The 22,623-nt window shown below is 41.4% G+C and overlaps 1 protein-coding gene across 9 annotated transcripts in view; it reads right to left on the bottom strand.

The window, feature by feature from the left end:
* Positions 1-22,623, bottom strand: part of UNC13B (unc-13 homolog B) — a 208,803-nt gene that overhangs the window by 88,332 nt on the left and 97,848 nt on the right. Inside the window, exons 1-3 of one of the 9 annotated variants that reach the window (XM_068176600.1) lie at positions 19,663-20,361; positions 9,271-11,816; positions 4,513-4,538 (exon numbers count right to left, since the gene is read on the bottom strand). The exons of 5 other annotated variants lie outside the window; for them this stretch is intronic. In XM_068176600.1, the coding sequence (XP_068032701.1) occupies positions 4,513-4,538; positions 9,271-11,713 (2,469 nt within the window). In that variant the 5' untranslated portion in view covers positions 11,714-11,816; positions 19,663-20,361. Of the gene's footprint in view, positions 1-4,512; positions 4,539-9,270; positions 11,817-19,662; positions 20,362-22,623 lie in introns of those variants that run through there. 3 more of the 9 variants (XM_068176601.1, XM_068176604.1, XM_068176603.1) reach the window with 3 other exon arrangements.

Here is a 22,623-nt window from a genome sequence, read left to right as displayed (position 1 = left end):
AATGTCCTACAGGCAGCCACCAGTCAACAGAGAACAGCCAGGAATGTGAATGTGGGGAGGGCAGAAAGTATGATCAGGAAGCAAACCTACATCATGTCCCAGATTTGTGATGCACAAAGTAAAAACCTGCCAGGAGTTCCAGATCATTAAAAAAACAAGAGCAAAAATATAATGTATTTTTACCAAGCCTTTCAGACATGCAAATAAAAACAAAAGGCAGAGCTTCTCTAGCATCAAGATTGAAAATGATCTGGGCATAACAGCACAAAACAAAAGAAAGAGCTTTCAGTAAGTGGCAATATTGATGCAGGGTCAAAGGAGGTGATGGCTGTGAGAAAGCAGGAGTTATCACCTGCTGAAAGCAAAGTAAAGAGCTAATTTGTTCCAGACAGCCTTCTCCCTGAGAAAATGCCAAGAGAACCAGCACCTGACATCCATCAAACGAGGGCTGATGCCTTGAGACTGTAGAAGAGCCAATGCACTACTCACAGTTAAAGCGTGTATGTGTGAAGGAGGAAAATGTGATCCAGATTAGTGTAGGACCATTACTGGCTTCAAAAGCTTGAAAGGGTTCTGAGCAAACATGAAGGAAAGAATTAATATGGAGGCTATTGAAAAAAACAGGAAAAAATATAATATAGGCACAACCAAATTTGCCCCTGGTTTTGTTTCACAAAGCAAGTATTTTTCTCTAACCATAAAATGAATGATGAACTGAATTTTCATTTCAAAAAAAGCCTTTTGATGCAGTGCCATGTGACGTTAATAAAGACCGGATAAGCTGAGGAGGAGGAAGGAGCTTTCAGGTGGATAAACAAGTAACTGTAACTGAGCCAGCCACGGACAACGCAATAAGGAAGCCAGTGGGAGTAAGTAGGATCTGCTGATAAAATCTGGAAATGACAAACCCAGAATTATTGACACTGAACTCATAGGTCCAGTAGAAAGAACTTACAGCAATAAATACTGCAACAATGGAGGATCAAACATGGAAAAAATGGCAAAGCCCCAAAGGCTGCCACGAATTTGACTGCATACAAGATATTCCAAGTGAAGAAAAGCATGAAACAATGGATTTGAATTCTAGTCAGCACATTGATTATAAGCCTGTAAGATACAGCTAGGCAGGAAGAGAACATAATCCATAGAATAAGTCCAATGAAATATCTCCACAAAAGTAAAAGCAAAAATACTTTTGTACTATGTTGGCATGATTCCTTCAGAAAAGCGTATGAAATCTTTTTGTTTTGCATCAAAGTAAAAAATAACCACAAAGGAAAATGGCAAAAGCAGCTGGAGTATGTAAACAGAATCCTATAAGAACAAAACATCTTGCTTACTCTAGCAGAAAGAACCTTTTCCTGTGTTTGTTCAACAGGCAGGTGAATGGGAGAAGAACTGCAGCTAAACAGAGGATGAAAATTCAAAGGTGTGTCACAATGACAGCTCTGTAGAAGACTTTCAAAAGGAGAAGCAGACACCAAACCATAACAGTTCTACAGAATGACATTGGGAGTTGTATATAAAAAGGAAATGGCATAATATCACACAGTGGCAGTCACCAGGAAGTCCTCTGCAGTCCCTTCTTGCACTGACAAAGTCAGTCAAAGAACCAGAGTAGTCAAAGAAGCAGAGGCTGCATTAGCTACATGTGTTGGCATGAGGGTTTAAGACATCTCCAGCAATGCCAGCTAAACAAAGTAATCCATAATCTGCACACCTCTTGGGGGTAAGAACTCTTCATAGATTCCTCCTCCTTTAAAGAAAGCAAACACTAGTATTGTCCATCCAGATGGATTTGTTGCAGGTGGAGAGTTTCCATCTCTCCAAAGGTAGCACTCATGCCAGGACACAGCAGGGCTCCAGCAGCTGCCCTGGGATTTGTCACTAGCCAAGGGTCTCCTCAAGTTCAGCCCACACCAACAGCCTGAGCTGGTCAGAGTCTGGGCAAGCAGCAGAAACAACAGGCAGGTGAGAAGAACACTGCAACACCTGTGAGAGTTTTTAGCACTGTCTTCCCCAAGGACAAATGGGAAGGCAAAGGGAAAGAAGACACATTTAACACCCTGTCATCCACCCACATGCTGCAAGTCACAGAAAGTGTTTTGCTGGCTTATGGCCTTCCCTGCACAGGTGGTCACTCAATCTTTCCTTGAAAGCAGCCACATCAGACTGAATCTGATTTTTTTTTTAAACTTCCAGTAAACACATATAAGAGCACTAAAACAATGGAGAAACAAACATGTAAATAAAACAGGCCATCACATCCTCATTTTTTTTTCATTTCTGATGCAGATGGATGACATTTTTATACCTACTGTCCAACAAATACTTAAAATGGGGAAGTGCTTGTCACCCCTAATACTGCAGTATATTCACCCACATATGGTAAAACATATCATAACAAGCTGCTGAGAGGTCTTCTCCAAGTAATTAAAGTCTCTTATGAACCAAGAATCAGTTAGAAAAACAATGTCAGTGATAGAGCAGCATAAATTTAAGGCCCTGGATTAAACAAGGCAACAGCCATGGTTACTTAAGGAAAAAGTATTCAGTCATAGGGAAGGCAATGTTTTATGAAGCCTATAAAGCCAACAACAGGAGTTTTGCTTACTCAGGAAAAGCACAGCTGGCCTTACAAGTAATTGAGAAGTTATTTAACAAAGCTGCAATTTTAAAATTTTGCAAATTCTCTCATCCACAAGAAGATACTTTAATGGACAAAACAAACATTTATGCACGTCTGTAGAAGCAAAAGAGCGTAAAATGGACAGAGGGGCAAAAAGAGAAATAAAATAAGAAATCACAAAGTCTGTAACAGCACAAGGGAGAGGAAGAACATCCACAGATCTGTTAGCCTTTTATAAAAATCTAGCTCTCCACATAAAAGGCTTCCTAACAATGTATTTTTCCATCACATTGAAGTACTGTGTCTAGCACATTATCCTCTTAATATATAAAACAGATGTAAAACATGTAAAGCTGCTTTATGCTGCTTTATTTAAACAGATAAAAAATCAATAATGACATCTTATTTGTTTTGAAAATCATCTTAACTTGTTTTCAAATACCTTGTTTTATTATTAAACCTCAAAACCCTCAGTTAGATATAGATTAATCTGAATCAGGCGAAAAACAAGGAGCAACTGACTAAATTAAACTTCTGGTCATGCCTAATTAGAGCATTTCTTCAGTGGCATTAACAGAGTCAGACTGAACTAAATATTCCCAATTAAGTCAGTCTTGTGGTTCAGTGTCTTCATTCACTCAAGTATGCTGCATTTTACATGGAATCCAAAGCTTCAACAAGTCAAGGGATTATTTTAAATTCACGCTGTATTCTGCAATAGCATCTATTTATTAAGGGCTGAAAAGCCCCAAAGGAAACTCCTTCCAACTGATATATCATCCACTACCACATTTCCAGCTACCAGATGAACAGTTTAAAGGAGCTTACAGTGGTTTTGCACTGATGTCAAAAGGGGACTGAATTTAACACCAATATTTGACACCAGGTATCTCTGCATTCCTGAAAAACCATTAATTGACATATTTACCAGTAAGAAGGAAACAAAACTGTTGACATATGAGCCAATAAAGCTTAGAAACACAAATTCATCAGGCTCAAGGGATGACATCTGCATGGAGGCCCAAAAATCCGTGCAAGGTTCAGCTTCTCCTGGAAGCCAGTTTTTCCTTATTTATACAACTACAGGAGAGGGGGAAGCACAGCAGGCACTGAATGCACACAGCACAGAGTCATGAAAATAAAAGAGTTGAGATTCCAGAACCCAGTAATTTCTCTATGTGAGATACAGTTGCTAACACAATTGTTGACAAAGCACACAGCAGTAAACAAAACAATTCTGCAGATCCTCCTAGGAGGAAAGAGTTACCTGTTGACCACAGGATAATGGGCAGAGAGATAACCGGTCCATGTCTAGAAAGACAACAACTCTGTGCATTAAGGAGAAGGTTCTGCCCTTCCCATGGGGCACAGGGCCCTGCTCAAAGCAAAGTGACTACCTAAAAAGGCATGGGACCTGCAGCAGACATCTTTCAGCATCCAGGTTTGATTAATCTCACTACTACAGCCTAGATACACTTTTGACTTTGATTGATGAAAGTGGACAAGCCAGACAGAGATGAAATGAAATAATATAACTGAAGAAAAATGAGGAAATACTTGGTTTAAACAAGATTCATAAAGACTGGAAAAGACAGGATGAATAACTTGTCCTCTGCTAACGCGGTGCCTGTGCACATCATACACACCCCACAGAGCACCAAAGAGAGGAGATCTCTCCAAGCATTCATGTTTTCCTCTTTGTACAAGGTCATAGGCACTGAACAGACTCTTAACTCATACACAGTGTTAACAATGCCTCAGACAATCATGACATGCTAAACTGAATCTCAGCGCCTCAGCAGGAGCAATTGGCTACAGGAAGACGAGTCAAGCACACACAGGGGTTTCAGAAAGAGATGCTGGTTACAAGGGACAACATGTACAACCTGGGGCTCTCCTCTACCTCCTTCTGCAAAGAAAGAACAAAAAAAAAAAGATAAGAAGGAGAGGAACAAAAGTTAGTAGACCAGATTTCTGCTATGAGTTCTGTAAAATGATTTTTATAGAAACTGGGGTAAAGGTTTTCCTCAAGTTGATAACATGTTCATGCAGCAGAGTTTTCCCATCTGCTTCCTGGGACATGCACCAGACAATTAATCTCTAACAGACAACCTCAAGTTAAATTCATCAAATTTCATCCGTAACGGCACATGCATTAAAATATATATTTTTGAGAGCTCTTTTTAGAGTTACTGTTCCTGATTCATTAGCTGAAGAATTTTAAGTGATCTTCACACAGAATTGGAGCCGCCATTTATCATACAGGAAAAAAAACCTGGATTTAATATAAGGAGGAACAAATTTGTTCACCTCTCCCCCAGAATGCATCCACTGCCTGCATCCCTGCATCTGAAAAATCCCCCCTGCTCCCTTCCTCACTCCCTGTATATTTTGCCCAGCACGAGGAAACTGGCAGCTCCCACGGAACACATTTTGCTTTTGCAAATATCATAATGCAGAGAGATATTTTCTGAGTTTATACATCTAGGCAATTTTCCTCTGATCAAAAAAAAAAAAAAAAAATCCAGAAGCCTCCTACTCTAAATCTCATGTTTATGGATAGGCAATTTCAAGGCTAGTAAAGTTACATGAGAGTCATACTCAAAACTTCCGGTACAGACATGATATTTTTTAAGTCTTCCAATCAGATAATTCTCTATCTGCACAGAAGAATCCTATTACTCATTTGTGTATGAAAGATGGAGGGGAAGGAATATCTTCATGGCAACAGGAGACACTCAAATTGGTTTAAAAGCAAAAATAGTTTTTGAAGTTACTGTCTATATGGGTGTAATTACAGACACGCAATCACTAAGACAGGAAAATAGAGAAGCTATTTTAACTCAATCGCTAAGGAGAAGTCAAATTACTTTAGCAAACGAAGTGCTGGATTGTAGCTAAAATAAAAATCCTATTTTCCACCTTAAGACATGCCTGCATGGATGCTCATTAGGACAGAAAACCTCTGGACCACCCTGCAGGCTTTACCTTTGGAGCTAATGGAGGAGAAATCACAAGCAGCAGGATGCTGCAACCACTGGTGTGGCACACGTGCTGTGTTTTGGCAGTCTGCTCTGCACAGATCAGCTGACCAAAAGAAACTGAGGAAACTTGTGGTCCCTTCCAGACTCAGATGGAAACATGTTTTCTTTGGCATGGACCCTTCTGACTGTTCTCTGAAGTAGACCTGCCTGTCCTGTTTAATAAAGCAAAACCTTCTCACCTAGACAGACAAAATTCCACATCAAGTCCTTTGGTTTTGTCCTTCTTTTTACACAGTCAACCCATGCCCTTCCAACCCAAGCCAAATCTCTCCTGATTTGGTCCCTGGGGTGGTCTCAGTGTGTCTCAGCCAGATCCAGGCATCCCTTATTTCTGGGTTTTTAATTCCTTTGCATTTGAACTCTACTCCTTCCTGGCCTCTCCTGTGGAGTCTTGAAGTGCAGAAGATGTGGGAGACCTGGACTCGAGTCCCCTCTTGGGTCTGCTGTGGCTCTCAGTCACATCGAGCAGGGAAACCCTGCTTTTAGCCCCCGGCTGGAAAACACTGAGGACAGATGGAGTCTCTGGCAATGCAACAGCTCAACAGTAGCAAGCTACCAGTGAGCATATGCAAACTACATATTTTTCAAAAGCATATTCACTCCGCTCATTTGGGGTTGATTTTCCACAGAAAATTCCTTGACACAGGCTAGCGCTGCCAAATTTTAAGACCTCAGGGCACTAGAGCTTCTCAAATATAGGTCAAATTTATTTTTATACTAATACAAAGCAATAAATCTTGCATTAGAATAATTTTTGGGTAAATTTTTAAAAAACCACAAAAAACCATTTTGGCTTAAAATCCATATTCATCTTTGATTTCTGAGGCCCATCAATTTAAGGCAGTTAGGGACAGTTTCAGGCCAAATGTAAAATTTGGCAAAGCTCTGAGTAACTGCAGACACAGATTTAAAATCTTGTGTCTCACTATGGCACGTGCACTCACAGCTTCATCAGTGGTGACTAACTTGGCTAAACCCTGATCACAGAATTCTTTCACAATTTCACTTTTGAGCAGTCACCTTAAATATCATAAAACCTCTAGCATTTCAGGGCTTTACTTTAAACAAATTCAAACTATCATCATCTTCACTTATACTTTTTTTTTTTTTTAATTCAAACTTTAAAGCTTCCTCGGATTTTCAGGGGATATTTTATGTTTTTTTCTTCTGACTTCCAATTAAACACAACAATTATTTATATGCATCTGCCAAGTTCCAAGTTCTTTCAGTAATTTGCATCTGTGTTCAACTATAAATAATTTAAACCTTTATGCCAGTGCATCATCTCTGATTCACCAAAACATGCATATTTACCAACACCTCCAAACTTATCTTCCATTCCTTTGCTGGAGGAACACATTTAACAAAATACCTTGAACTGAACTTTTGAGCAAATGCGAGGTTTAGGTTCAGAACCAAAAAACAGCTGACCAACTGGGTTTTCAGTGGACCTTATCCAGGAACTGAAAAGGCTATTAACAACAAATTACATTTTTAAAGTAAGACCCAAACACTCATCTACAGCTGGGGAAAAAAGCAAACCAACAACATTTCACTGCATTCCAGGTATGATGCTTTTTCCAAAGGAAGAAAATAAAAGCTTGGCTCAAACTTGAGTACATTAAAACAGGACATAGAACTGCAGTTTCTCTTTCTTGAAAAATGCATGCTGAAACAACACTGTTTCAGAGAGTCACAGAATCACAGAATGTTTTGTGTTGGAAGAGACCTTAAAGATCATCTAGTTCCAACTCTTTCCCTGTCTAGCTGTCAGGGTCTGGGCTGCTTTGCTTCCTGGCGTCTCCAGGGTTTTCTCCCCAAGGTCTTGCTTTTCTTATCCTTCACCCACTTTTTTCCACTATCTTTGATTCCTTTAACTCCTCCTGTCTCTCAGAGCACACTTCTTACATTGTGACTTCATCACACTCTTATTTTTATAGCTTCAACTGCCAAATCTACTACAGATCTATCTTTATGGGAGTGGCACACAAGTGCCACCAATTTTTTGTCACATCACTGGATGATGTTCAAGAGAACTGAACCAGAGAGGACAAAAAATCCCAATTCACGCTGGAGCCAGATCTAAAGTACGAAGCGCAGCTCTGTTCCTCTTTTTCAATTGTTTTGGCTACTTCTTGCCTTGTGAACATGCCTGTGCTGCTCAAACTCTGCTGAGATGAGCAGCCTCCTCTCACATTCAGAAACAGGCTATTTCAGTACTTCTGCTGTACTGTGGCACATGCTAATCCAAACCACTGCCTGTTCTCTCAGGTTCTAAAATTAGGACATATGTCCAGGACTTGAGCACCACACAAATACTACCAAAAAAAAAAAAAAAGTATCTGTACCAAGCCCACTAACAAATCCCATCATTTCCCTCATTAAAAACTTATTGTTTGAGCCAACTCTATACTAAAGACCTTGTATAAAATAAGAAAGCAGAGAGCTGATTATGAGCTTTATGATCTGCAAAACTGAGAAGATGACTGGTACAGAAATCAAGTATGGCTTGACAGATTGTTTCTTCACAGTGAAAGCAGAGTCACTGGAAAACACTTGGCAATAGATGACTCCTTCAGCAGTGAGAGGAGTCCCCTGATCATTCTGACCAGCTTCCATGAAGAGTGAACACAGTATTTGATATAAGAAGTTCACAACAAGTATGTGAAGATTTCAAGATGTAGTTAAAATAACTTCCACTCTTGAAACAAAGCCTATTTCCTTAACCGAGTAGTGACTCATAGGGATGACATTGAGAAAGCCTTCTCACTGCTCACTGCCTGGAGAGGAAGGGGGAAGATGGACCCACACTTCAACTTTAGGATCTATTTTACCAAATCAAGGCTGTCAAAACATGTCCCATCAAAAGATGTCAGTCAGCTCTATCTCCCACAGACTCAGGAAATGGTTTAGCAACACTGCTCCACCACTGTATCAGCTCACATCTGCTTTGGTCATACATTTCAAAATCTGTGCTGCAAATAAGGGATGTAGTTCCCCAGAAACAAAAACACTTTCCATCTTGTGGACAAGTTATGGAAACAATATCAAAATACAAGTTTCAACTTTCCAATTTTTTAACCATTATTAGTAGTAGTATTTATTATTTTAAAGGTCTCCACTAGGATAATAGCTAACAGTGATTAAACACTTGAGAACTCCCACTTTGTGATAGAGTCACTTAAAGTCTAGATCCTCTCAACTCACAAAACTGCAAATCTGGCTACTTATAGCGCAAATGCACACTTTGTTATCACATGTCTTAGCTATTATATTTAACAAGAAACCAAGTCACGAATTATGACGAAAAACCTTAACACCTGCTATTTGGAAGAAGCACGGCAAATCTCCCTCTCTCAAAGGGAAAAAAAAAAGGCGAAGCTTGCTAACTGGCATTTCAGTGTGTTACAAGTAAATTTTAGGGGGTTTTGTCAGTACTGCTTGTACAGTGCACGTACTTGTCTTTGTAACTATTTGCTCACAACTTTTAATAAACTCACAAAATGTTCACAGTTCACCCACAGAATGAAGTGTTGGCCGCTGGCTGCATAAATACCAGATTTTGACATCTCCTTAAAAACATTTTTTTCATTTTACCTGAATTTGTCTCCTCAGCAGAAATCCAGTTTCCCTCCTGTGCTAATTCTTTTAAGAGTCTCCTACGCATTTGTCTCTTTTCCCTCAGCACATTTTTGAAATTGTTGATGCATTTGTTCAGGTAGATGGTCTCTGCGCACACCTTGTCAAGGCTCATGGGCCTGCACTCCTTCCCTGGCTCAGGTGGACAGTTCCCATCTTCTCCAAGCTCCTCACGAGGTAACTGCTGCCTAGCAGAGATTTCACAGACAGATGATGGCAGCACACAGGAAACAGGAGGCTCATGCGAAACAGAGGAAAGACTGGAAGGAGCAAATTGCATCTGAGCAGATGCTTCACTGTTGACATTTGCATTTGCCTGGCTCTCAGACGACTGACTAGGAGGGGTTTCTGCAAAGTAGTCAGAGCTGCCACCCATACCTGAACTGGTCAGCATAAGCGTGTTGTCATCATCCATCTGTAAGCCACTATCATTTTCCAAAAGGATTTCAGAATCACTTGTCTCCAGTTTATGAAACACCACTTGCAGAGCAGACCTGAAGTGGTGAATAGCTTTCCCAAGCTTATTAGTGTAAAACTTCATGTCTACAAGATCAATGTTGTCCCGGGAGTGGTCAAGGAAATACTGGGAATTTTCCAGGACATCCCTAAAGACCTGATCAGTTGGATCTTGATCATTCAGGTCCATCTGGATCATATCTTTCAAGCTGTCACTACTGTCAGCCATTTCATCTGTTGTATGATCATAGCTAATGGTTGTCACCCCACTAGAAACATCTTCTCTTTGAACATCACCTTTCTCTGCATTGGTAAATTTGCAAGAGTTATCATAGTCTGTTTCAATTTCTTCTGTGTTTATCCCCTCATCTTTTTCTAGAAGAGAAGAAGAATTCTCAGTGATGCTTTTAGTGTCAAGCCTCTGCTCACTACCATTACTTGAAGCACACATCTGGCTTGCATGGCCCGAAGAGTCAGATGAGCAGCAGTGATTTCCATCACCTGATTTAGGTGAATTGGTCACCTGTGGAGGTTCAGCATGGGCTTGGCAAATATCCCTGTCATCTGAAGGCTGCTCACTGCAGCTTATTGTTTGTGCTTCCTTTCCAGCTTCAAGTATCAAGGCATCTTTCTTGGTCAAGGCTGACTTCTGCACAGAATCAAGTCTCTCACCTGCACACTCTGCTTTCCTACTCGTGCTTTTATACTTAACCTGGCATGAGTCCGTCTGAAGGTGCCCAATTGCATCAGTTCTCTGAGCCCCATCAGGATTCACCGAGTTCTGATTGTTTTTCTTGAAGTCAGACTGAGAAGCAACTGAATCCGTTTTTTGGCCCCTCTGGCCATTCTGCCTCTTTTGCTCCTCACTGGTAGCAACCCGGACCCCTGAGCTCTGCAGAAGAATAGACTTCTGTAAAATAAAGTCTCTCTGTTCACAACTCACAAGTTTCACAACTGCTGGTCTTGGCATTAATGGCTTGCCTGTACCAATATCTGACCTATAAGCATCTTTTATATACTTACTGCACTGAATACCATTGAAACAGTGATATTCAGACAAAAAGCTGCAGATAAGCTCTACTGTGTTTTCATCATCTTTCTCTGGGATGCCATAAAAATACAACACTGGTTCTTCCTTCTGTACATCCCTTCTTGGCTCTCGAGTATGCGAACCTTGGGTTCTGCCACCGGAACCACCTTGCAGGCCTTCTATCTCACTCAAGACAGTGTCCACACAGCTGGAGACTTCATCCACAGAGCCTTTTATCAAGGTGAGGTGCTGACGGAGCTCTGCAATCTCTGTCTGGATTCTACTTATTCCCTGTAGCTCTTTAACAATGTAATCAACCACATCAGCTGAGCGGTCTCTTGACTGCCTTCTTCGACTCTTGTATGCAATGGTCTTTTCTTTGGGAAAGCACCCTTGCCTTTCAGCTGCATCCCTCCAGCTCATGTTAATGCTCAGGGAAGAAAGGTCCTGTCCCTCAGACACTCTGCCCTTTATTTCAGAGGTCTGCATGATACCATCAGAACTTCCCTGCAAGTCCTTCTTGTTCTGCTGAACTGAACATGGTATTTTTACGTAGCCACCCCAGTTCAGTTCCACCTCACCAACACACACTTCACTCATTCCCTTGGAATCATGTCCTCCATCCTGATGAAAGTCCCCTCCAGCCATGGAAAATTCAGCGCTTGGAGAGCTCCTGGTGATTCCACAAACAAACATGCCTGATTCAATCTCCACTGGAGAGAGCTGGCAGCGATGTGCATGGTTTGAATTATCATCTACCTGGCCTTGGAGAAGCCTCTTCATTTTGTCCCGCAGAAACAAATGGAGTTTTTGCTTCCGGAAGGGCTTCCTGCCCTGCAGTTTTACAACAGGTTTTCTGTGCAGAAGTGAAAATTCATTTTCTTGCTTTTTCAATCTACTTCTAGCAAACATCATCAGCTGCACCTGTGTTTCTCATAGTGCTACAAGCTGCACAAGCACACATCAATCACTTCTCAATGCACAACTTGCATCCAGTTTTTAGTCTGTCATGAGGCAGCTACCGAAAGAGGGGAAAAAAACATTACAGTTTGGTTCAGTAGAAATATCCAAGGTAACTTAAGCAGAAGATTAAAAAAACCCCAAAACCTAAAACCAGCATACACATAAAATCAGACAGAAAGAGGATGTGCTATTTAAAGTGTACAGACATTGTCTTGGTATTGGCCACCTCCCCAGATCAGGTTCTTGTTGGAATAAGTGTTCCTCACTCCCTCTTCTATTCAAGACAGTGGAAGAAAAAAAGGTCAAATTCAAAAAGCAATTCTGTGGTCGTTTTTCTTACAGGTTTGCAAATTATTCACAAGCTTGAGCTCCTGGCAATTGAGCATTGTGTGATTTAATTACCCCCCAAATGCGGAGTTCTGACATTATAAATTCTATCCCTGCACATTTCCTCTCCTTTCAAGTTCACAATCTTCATCCTTTCTTCAAACCAAAGCAGAAATCAAATTTAACTTGGCGCAGTACCAGCTAGCCCACAGGAATTGCATAAAGTGATGTAAAGTGGCAAGAAGACTGGATGACAGATTTTAGGAGTAAAACCTTTCTGCTATTTTAGTATTTTCATCTTAATATTTTGCTACGAAGCAGTAAAAAAAAAAAAATCCAGAAAATGAACCAAACAAAAAAACCTCAAAGCTTGCAAGCTTCCCAAGCTAACCTGCATTTAAATATGCTACACTCAGCATATGCACAAACAGGCTGAGCTGACAGCATGAAGCTTCTGCATGTCACTTCTTCTCCAGCTCTGGAGATTTTGCAGTTGATTATTTTCCCCAATTTAAATCCCCTCTCTAATGAGCAAAATACAAACAAAAAACCCCACAATGTTAACTATTTTAAACTTCAATGTGCTTTTACTGGCATACTTACTAAGCAACATACAACCATTTTTTTGCTCCAGAGAGTAGAGCACACAAGAGACCCACACAGGATCCTCCTGGAGGCAAGGTGACTGGAGAACACAACTGTATTTGATGATTCAGTTTGGACTTGCTGCCTGAAGCACATATTCTTTCTCATATTCTTCTATTATTTAAGACCTATGGTAACTTTCTTTAATTTTTGTTGTTTCACTTTGTGGGCAGGAAGGGAGAGAGTGTTTTTTGATCTGGAGGAAGCAGCATTGCAAATACCAATCTCTATAATAAGAGCTTAATTAATATGCTATAAAAGAGGTTGCATCTGTGTTTCAGGTTGAAGTCTCCTCATCAAGCATCTCCAAAGGCAATACCTGACCTTTTGTAGGCTAAACAAATTCTCTGTGAGATTGATTATCAGCTCCTTTAAAGAAAGTAAGTTTAAATTTTCTAGAATTTTCAGACCATTGGTCCAGAAAAATTAGTTGGGATTTTTTGGTGGGTTTTTTTTGTTTGCTTTTTTTTTTTTTTTTTTTAATCTATTACCTCATAAAACAGGGCTGACATAAGAAATATTTTCTCAGACTCTCTTCTTCCACCACTTACACAGTTTAGCCATTTTCACTTGAGCCGGTAACTGATGTTTAACATCAAAAAATCACTTCTGTACCAGTCGTAAGAAGTGAAGAGAGAAGAATTGCTTGGAGAATATCCAAGAACTGCTTGGAGAGCAAGTAATTGGATTCAATGGCAGCCAAGAAAAAGAGCTCTACAATTGTGACTCCCTACACATGTTGCTTGAGGGTAGCACACAGAAATGCTAATTTCAAATATTATCCAGCATATTGAACTCCAAGTGCTAGGAGAAAAGCCTATATATGCTTGTGCAAGGTTTCCCTCAGAAAGCTCAGTCTTCATCATGTTTCCCTCTGTATGCAGCTTTCAAGGCACCAGAGGGGCATAATGATAACTTTATTTAAAAAAAAAAATCAATTCAAGACAGACCTCGCTCTCACTTTGTCTGCTACAACACTCAAGAGCAGCAGTTTTTAACAGAAATCACTTTTTCCTGATGAACACTTACTTGCAAGATTGCAGCTATTCCAAAGCTGGCAGCTCAGTGCAAACAGTACAATGTTGTCATTTTTATTTATATACAGTATTTGTGGTGTATGTATATGTATACAGATAGGTGTGTGTGTATAGATGTGTGTGTTTATGTGTGTGTATATGTGTGTGTATATATACACACACACACAGAGGAATATCTACTTAATTGGAGATTTTTAAAAGCACATCTTTGATTTCATCAAATACTAACACTACCTTTCCATCTTTCCCCAAGAAGGACAGAAACTGCTTCTGCCAAAGCTGGGAACAAGGCCAGAGCAGAACACGTGGACAGCAGCTCCAGCTCAGAGGGAAGCCTTTCTACCTCTCTCTACAGTGGGTGGAAACAAACGGAAATCACTGTTTACCACCAACGATCAAATCACTGCCCACTGAGTGGAATGCCAAGAATCAAGTAAGAGAACTGCCCTCTTTGTCCCACTCCCGAAGGCCTCCTCCCTCCATTCCCCAGCCCAAGCCCACGCTCAGACCTGAAGCTCTGAGCATTCACTCAGCCTGTGGGCTGGTCCCAAAGTGTCTCTGCACCTCCTGCCACATCCTCTCCTCCAACCAGGGCATGCTCCTATCCCCTTCCAGACTCCAGACTAGGTGCTCTGCAACTTGTCTCCTATAAAGAGCCCTTATTTCTCTCGTGTTGTCTGTGTTAGAGCCATGCTTTTTTGTAGCACAGACGTGTGAAGTGACAATAGAAGTTAATGCCAATTTCACCCAGGGAAAAAAACCCAAAACCTAATCTAGATGCAAATCCCTGCTAAAGTCTTTTTCTCTTCCAGGATCACTCCAGGAATCACATTAACACAAGAAATCAAGTCTTTTAGGAAATAATATTTGGATCCTGGTGTTCTGCCAGATGTTGCAAGCCTTCACTGACTACACAACATTTGTTCTGATTGCCTTGTTAGCAGGCATTTCCTTCCAGGAGAATCCCATGTTCAGTTCAGTACAGCTGTCTCTGGATGTGCTATAGAGCAGCATGCACAGGCACCACCACTTCTATGTTTCCCAGCTTCCCAAAAGAGAGCCAGTCTCAAACTCAACATGAGGATTACATTTCTGCTTTACTTGGGAATGTTTGGGTTATTTTGCTATTCCCATGAAGACAAAGCTGACGTATTAGGATTTCAGAGAGGGGAAACAGGTGAGCTACCACAAACACTGCACATCTCGTTACCTTGTCACTGGACACACTTCTGAAATAGCCTTGCAATACAGGAACAACAGACACTTTTCCTCCTGACATACAGATTTGCCATGACAACAGAAGTAAAAGCCTATCATGCCAGCATCCATGAATGAGAAAAAAAATAACACGAGAAATCCCATGAAGGAATTAAATTCAATTATGTTATCTCTGCTGATCAGCTGGGGATCAGCTATGTTTTATGCTTACAGCATAAAACAGAGAGCCAGGCTCTCACCAGGGAGAGGGGAGGTGACTGCAACCCCCTCTGAGCAGCATCTTCAGTTCTGTGAGACACTGGACCAGCATGGCTCATAACAAAGGCAGCATTGTGTGCCTTCAGCACTGCCCCACACTGCAGCGGGCTGGCTGGAGTCTGGTGGAAGAAAACGGGGGGAGAGCAAAAAGCTCTGCTAAAGTGAGGTATGCTTATCTTACAGAATCACAGATTTGTTTAGGCAGGAAAAGATCTTTAAGGTCAAAAAATGAAACAATTTACTCAGCATTGCTAGGGCCACCAGTAAACCACATACCTGAGTGCCACATCTATATGTCTTTGAAATATCTGCAGGGATAGTGACTCCACCACTCCCAAGGGCAGCTCATCCCCATGTCTGACACCCCTTGTTAATGGCTATCTGGTTTTCATCACACTAAGCTTAATACTGAGCTACATTTAGCCCACCGCATCATGTTAGAAGGTGCTGGTACCTCAGGGTAGATGTGGTGTTCAAGGAACTCAGCAAAGAGACATAAAAACAATTAACTATGATCATAAAAACATTTCACAGCAACCTCTCTGGCTATTGACTCATGCTATTGAGTGAAATCTTTTTGATTAGATTATATTTACAGTATCATCCACACAAAGTGGTACTGCATTACCTGTACTAGCAATTACACTAGGAAAAGCAATAATAAATAAAATGCCTGATAAATGGTCTTGCTACTTTATGAAGTGCCATTTAAACATGAAGAATACCAATAAAACGCAGGACGTTGTGGGGAAAAAGACTTTGGCATTTAAAACAGAAAGAAATCATGGCTAAGGCTGCCATAGCAACATCGCCCCAGCACTCAGCATGCTGAAACATTGACTCTTCCTGAGAATATTACAGCATTTTTAAACACAATAATTGCTGAAATAATCCTAACAAGGCTTGACAGAGATATGAAGGGTTATCATCAGTTTTGCTGTTTGACTTATGGAGATGAGCTTGCAATTTTCTAATTAATATCACTAGATTTAATTTTGGGTTGGATCATACCTGAACATGGCATTATTGCTTTGCTGCTGAAAATGTGTCTTTCTTCAAACCTTCTTCTGATAATTAACAAAAATTCTAACTTTTGAGTTCTAGCATGGATGATCAGAACAACAAGGTACTGAGCTGAGCAATCCTGGGCAAAAATCAGAAGAGCTGGAGAACAAAACACACTGTTGAGAAACACCTTCACCTCAGGACATTTAGGCTGAAAGTAACATGCAGAAGAGACACATGGAACTCCACAGTGGATTGAAGCAGAAATACATTCATGTCATTGAAAAGACAGTAGTTACAAAAGGATGACAATAATTTTACATAAAACAATGTGAGGAGAAGAACTATTACTCAGTCCCTTGGTAACCCTTTTGCAGTCCCTCTGCTGCCAAGCCTCAATGCTTCCCGTTCATGAATTATCACACTAGCTGCAAAACCACATCCCAGCCCTATCTGTAGAACTTTCTTAAGTTTTTAAACACTTCCAAATATATTTTATAGGTTGCATCTGTATGTACAACATTTATCTCAATACAGCTAAGCAAAAACTATGACAAAACACTTCAATGCAATGACAGCCAGCCTTCACACCTGACACATTTCAGAAAAAAACCCAAAAAAACCACACTTAAAACCTTCCTGGAGCAGTTTGATAGAAATGACAAAAGGTCAGGTGAGGTCAATCAGTCATCCTCAGGGTGGAAAACTGATCCAGGGAACACTGCATATAACACAGTTCTGCACCTCCCACATCACAGTTATTTCTCACCTTTTACAAAAGGCCTGCTGACCAAGGGGAAAAAAAAAAAACCACATCTGAATAATACTTTGCCACACCAGCAAGTTATCAGGGTAACTACTAAGTAAAGGAACAGTAAAAATCACAAACTATGAGGGTAAAACACCCACTGAAGTGTTGCGGGTTCATTGCCCTCATCAATGTAAAAACTTCTGTTGCAAAACAGCATAAAATTAAACCAATGTAATGGAAGAGTATCACTGTGTAGTAGAACAAGGAGATAGCACTTCTTGCCTTAACTCCTTAATACCTTCTTACAAATTTAGGGGACACCCCAGAAGTCAAGTATGTCTCAGTTTTCTGTAAAATAAGGACTAATGTCTGTCATCCAGAGAGCATCCCTTCTGTGAGCACAGATGGAGAGGGACTGAGACGCCCAGACTTTAAGTCCAGCTGCCTTGGAAACCTCCGGAAGGCACCTCAGCACCAAGCAGACCTTCCATTCCTCAGTGCCTCAATGTGCTCATTCCCTCTGCATCCTTCTATCCTAACTTTTCATACAGGCTGGAGGCAGCAGTGCCTGGCACAGCAATGCATCGCCTGCAGTAACAAATGAGGTCTGTCACCACCTGGCAGCCAGGAAAAGGCGGCATCCGGAGACAGAAATAGGGGTTGTCCCCAGTCACAGAGGGAGGCACAGGCTGCAAGCTGCCGACCATGGCAGTGCAAAGGCTCATGTCTGGTGTGCAGCAAGCTACCTCTGAGGCACTTACCTAGCTCTGAGGCAACTCTGTGCTGAGGAAAAGGCAAAAAGGATAACTGACTACTGAAAACAGACATCACAGCTGCTTCTATCTTATGTAAAAGTTACTTCACTTCTTTCCAGCAAATACAAAACCTGAGCAGCAGCTATCAGCAGTTTAGGAGCAAATGGGTAAATAGTTAACTTCAGCAGTACCCTGAAGTGAGTAGTTCCAATGCATGGGGGTTTTGTATACAGCTGAATCAATCAGTAGATGGCTTGCCCATGATAACCTAAAGTATTAACTGTTCCTTGAAACAGATTCATCCCATATGAGGATCTTAAGAACAAAGCATTATATTGAACACATGGGGCAGGATCAAGGAGCAACTTCTTGTTAAAGGACAAAGCTCCAAGAACTGAAACAAAATTATCAGGGCATGCTGAGAAGTTGGCTGGCCATGGGATGAGAACTCTACAAATGTCTGCCAGACTTTGCCGAAAGGTTTCTGATTATTCAGCTACCTCTAAACAGAAAGAAAACAGACAACACCGGCAGTAAAAACACAGTACCTCTGGCTTAAATAAGGTTTGCATGCACTGTTACGAAAATGTTGAATGATGCTAAGAGCTCTGCCTAGACCAGCAGAAACAGAACGTGCTGTGCCTCTCCTCTACTTGCAGTCCAACTTACAGCCCAATGCTGAACTACTGCTGGACCAAAAGTGTGAACTCTCCGAAGTCCTACATTTCTGACAAGAACCACCATGAATCATTCATCAATAAAGATTTTCTCAAAACTCTGATGACTCACTGATGATGTTTGGAGCTGGTTTTTCAGGTGACAGTGCCTCAGCTCACAGGGACATTCAGGCAGGGAAGGGACAGGCAGTACTCACCAGTACAGGGTAATGAATTAGGAGACCCTACTTCTGTTGTCAGGGCAGCAAGAGCACAGCCCTGGTACAGACTGGTTCTACACAATCTTACTCACTGATTCTGACCTGTTCTGCACTCCCTTAGGACAGACACTTGGCAGTGTTCAGACAGGCTGGATGAAGGTACTATATGCAGCAAATGGAATAATTAGGGTTTTACAGCTCATGATATTAAAACGTAGCACGTGGCAACTAAAATCCTCCTGGGCTAAAACTGCAGCTTTACTTCTATAAGCTCTCTCCTTTTCATCTCAGGGACCGAGGACCTTAGCATTCTGTATTAAGTCTTTAGGTTTATCCCTGAAAGGCTTGCTCCATTAGCAAAAGAAACCTGCCCATATAAATGGAATGAATACTGAAAAGATATCTGAAAACAGTCACACCATCTGCTCTGATTCACAAGCCTGTACAGCATCCTCATCGCTTCTGCATACCAGTCATTCCATCTCATCAACTCACAAGCTTCTCAGCACAAGAAATCAGGCCAATGACAAATACTCTGTGTTAAAAAACCCCTTTCTTAAGTGACATTTAAGTAAGAATCAAACTAGTAATTTATTACTTCAAGTTATTTGCTTCTCAAATGATCAAATTTAAATTATTCCTAAGCTCCTTTCCCTTTAACTCTTCTTCCCATAGTGATTTCAATGTCAAATTCCAGCTGAGATTCAAATCCTCCTTACAGAGAAGTATAAGAAGTAAACAGACACAACCTCAATTATACCAGTCATAAGAAATCTACAATTAGTGTCTAATGGGTGAAAACAAAAACTAAGAAATAGAGCATACAAATGAACATACTAAGTTTAAATTGTTTTACAAAGCACATTTTTAAATCCAGTCAGCTTCCAATGGAGCTATTGTATTGCTAAAGTAAACACACACACATGCACACAGAGAGCTCACACTGAAAATAAAGAGTAATTCTCCTTGGTTGCTGCCTACTTGTAGTTTATACCCAGGCACTTAATTTGTTCCAATCTTTCACTTACCTTGCTACTTCAAAATAAAACAAAAGATTAAAATGTAAAGGAAATTTATAGAATCAATAGAAAACTACAGAATACAACAGCTTGCTCTCATAGAAAATACAAGTCCTGAAGGATTCCTAATGTTGTTGAAGGTTCACCGGATAATGAACTTTCACTATGGAGATTATCAACATATTGTTGGTGTCCCATCTGAGGTATCAGGGAAAGCAATGTTAAAGGCACCGAGAGTTTCCCGTTCCACAGCAGCACTAGGATGAGAAATCACGTAAAGTTGAAGGCATGTTGAAGGGAATAAAAAATGCAAACAGCTACTAAAAAATCCAAAAAGCAAAAACCAGCAGAAGCTAATAATTGCAAAAGCTAAAAACACAGAAATCCTTTTGGTTTCCAGGAGCATCCCTCAACAGAAATTCTTTAGTTCCCCACCACAGTGCATCTTTTCCCTTTCTCAGGCTGTACCAAGTACAGTTTAAACTTCATCCTTCTCTTCAGATGTGACTCAACAGAAAATATTGTACTTCAGAGGCAGAGAGAAAGCTGTGCAGCTACTTTACTCCTCCTCGTCAGCTGCCTACTGCCTAGCTCCTCACACACGCAGCCTCCCCGCTTCACTCCTCGCCTCAAAATGATTCTCCACTTTATTATCCATTCAGAAGGAAATACGAACTGATGGAGCCAATCTGACTAAAGACAAAACGCACTCCTTTGGCATTACGAGAGCAGGCAGCGCAGCACAGCGAGCGGATCTCTGCTGGAAAAGCGCTCTGGCATCCTGCGGGACTGTGGAGAAGGGGGGCTGGGGGAAAAAGCCCAGGACTCAACATAATTAACCAGCTCCAAGAAGATTTTTTTGCCCAGCTCTGAGATGGAGGTTTATTTTTATCTCTCCTGTTCACCCCCTGACTAACCCACAAGATTTAGCTATGCCCTTGCTGAAATGCATCCAGTTTCCAAGGAAGACTAGTACCAGCTCTGCTACAAGTGTGGGGGATTGAACACCCGTTGATCTCTCATTTCCCAAAAATAAAAGTCACATTGTTACATAAAAGAATGACTGCAGAAATGTTGTGCACAGAATCAGTTCCACTCACGTTGTACCGACACTTCTCTCCTGGGAGTGAGCAGCAGCAGGCACTCATCCTGCAAGAAGTGCCTGAATTAAAGGCACCATTTATCTGCCCCACAACCTGCTCCAGAGGCATCCAACAAACTGCCACTAAGAAAACCTCACTGGCCAGCTGGTCCATGTTCACATCCCCCTTCCCACAAATGTTCCCTTTATCCTCTCCCCCTTCTCTGTGCACCCAACACAAACACCCACCTCCTTCCCAAATACTGTTTCTCTCCCTCTAGCATCAAAGGCACTGTGTGAGTGCTGGTGTTGCTCAAGAACAACTCACTGCATCTTTGAGAACAGTGTCTCTTCACAGTGTGGGGATTTTGAAGAGGCCTATATGACTTCACTGTGGAAATGCCACTATCCTCCCATCTGTTCAAATACCTCCTACCTCCTCGTGAGCCAGCCTTGCTGTGAACGATACTTCCCCTTCAATATCTTACCTACACCAATATCAACTTTTATTCACCACTTATTCCACAACCATCACTGTGCTTCCTGTCCTGCCCTCACCAGGGGCAGTGCACCATCCAATGCAAGAGAATATCCAATGCAGTGGGTATTCTCCTGGCACCTTCAACCCTCTGCTCCCACAGCTCCATCCCAGCACCTTGCAGTACTGTCAGCTGGTAACAGCCAGGCTGGTGTCCCAGCTCAATTTTTTGTTTTGCATAACAAGTTTCACATATGGACTAATGTCACAGTTCACAATACTTTGTTTCAGCAGCACCACTGGTGAACTGTATCCCTGTTCTTTCCATGTGCAGCCACAGCACTGCCCCTTTCAGCCAGGCACAGAAATCATGCCACCAACCTCCTTTCAGATCCTCTGAAATGCTGATGTTCCTCGTGGTCACTCACATCCTCCATCACCCAGAACACCCTCTCATTTTTGCTCTTTCCCTTGCTGAAGGGCAGGGAGTATAGGTCAGATTTTGAAAAGTGATTTAGCTTTGAAGGATTTTAAGAATCTGACCCTAAGCATCTCATTATATGTTTGCATTCTGCCAGGAAAGCAGGGTTCCTGCCCAACTGAGAGCACTGAGTCCGACTGCAATAGGAATGATTCTACTAAACCCAGCAATTATAGCCCTTGAGCTCAGAGTCAAAGCTCTGCATCAAATTCATGCACATAAGGATGAAGACTGCCCAGCTGAGAAAATAAAATGCAATCCAGGATTTGAACGGTGCTTAGAATCTTCAAAGCTCTGCCAATGCGTAAGATGGGAATGATCTTGAGAGAGGTCTCTTACATAGCAGTAGTTTAAAAATAAATAATAGGTATCCATCTCTTACATAGCAGTAGTTTAAAAATAAATAATAGGTATCCATCAGACACTTTTCTTATTTATATTAACACTCTACAGGACATGAAGTATCCACTAGACTGCCTCAAGGCTTTTAAATGCCTTACTCTTCCCAAGGATCCTACTACAAGTCACCTTGCCAAGTCATCTTGCCATCACTGCCTCGGTCCCCCCCTCTTCTACTTCCTTGGCCTATGCCTATCCCTGCAGCCATCAGTACCAGACAGCAACACATCAAAGTCAAAAATGTACTGGAGTCAAACACAATGTTCCAGCCACAGTTCCTGAGACACAAAGAGCCCATGTAAATTTCCAAACACTGCCACATAAAATCTCAATATTCCCATGGCTGTCTTAGAGGAACAGGAGAGAAAAACACATGGAAAAGTGAGCAAGTCTCAACACAGAACCAGGGGACATTACTAAAGGAGGTCATGAGCAATGCCGTGCTGGGAAATGTCACTGCCCTTACCACAGCTCACAATGTGGCTAAAAAAGATAAATTCCAGGTGCCTTCAGAAGAAAGGAGGATGACAC

The sequence above is a fragment of the Anomalospiza imberbis genome, chromosome Z, assembly GCF_031753505.1.
Source record: "Anomalospiza imberbis isolate Cuckoo-Finch-1a 21T00152 chromosome Z, ASM3175350v1, whole genome shotgun sequence".
Taxonomy (NCBI): domain Eukaryota; kingdom Metazoa; phylum Chordata; class Aves; order Passeriformes; family Viduidae; genus Anomalospiza; species Anomalospiza imberbis.
Note: the sequence above shows the minus strand (reverse complement) of the source record. Positions and strands in the feature narration are given on the sequence as shown.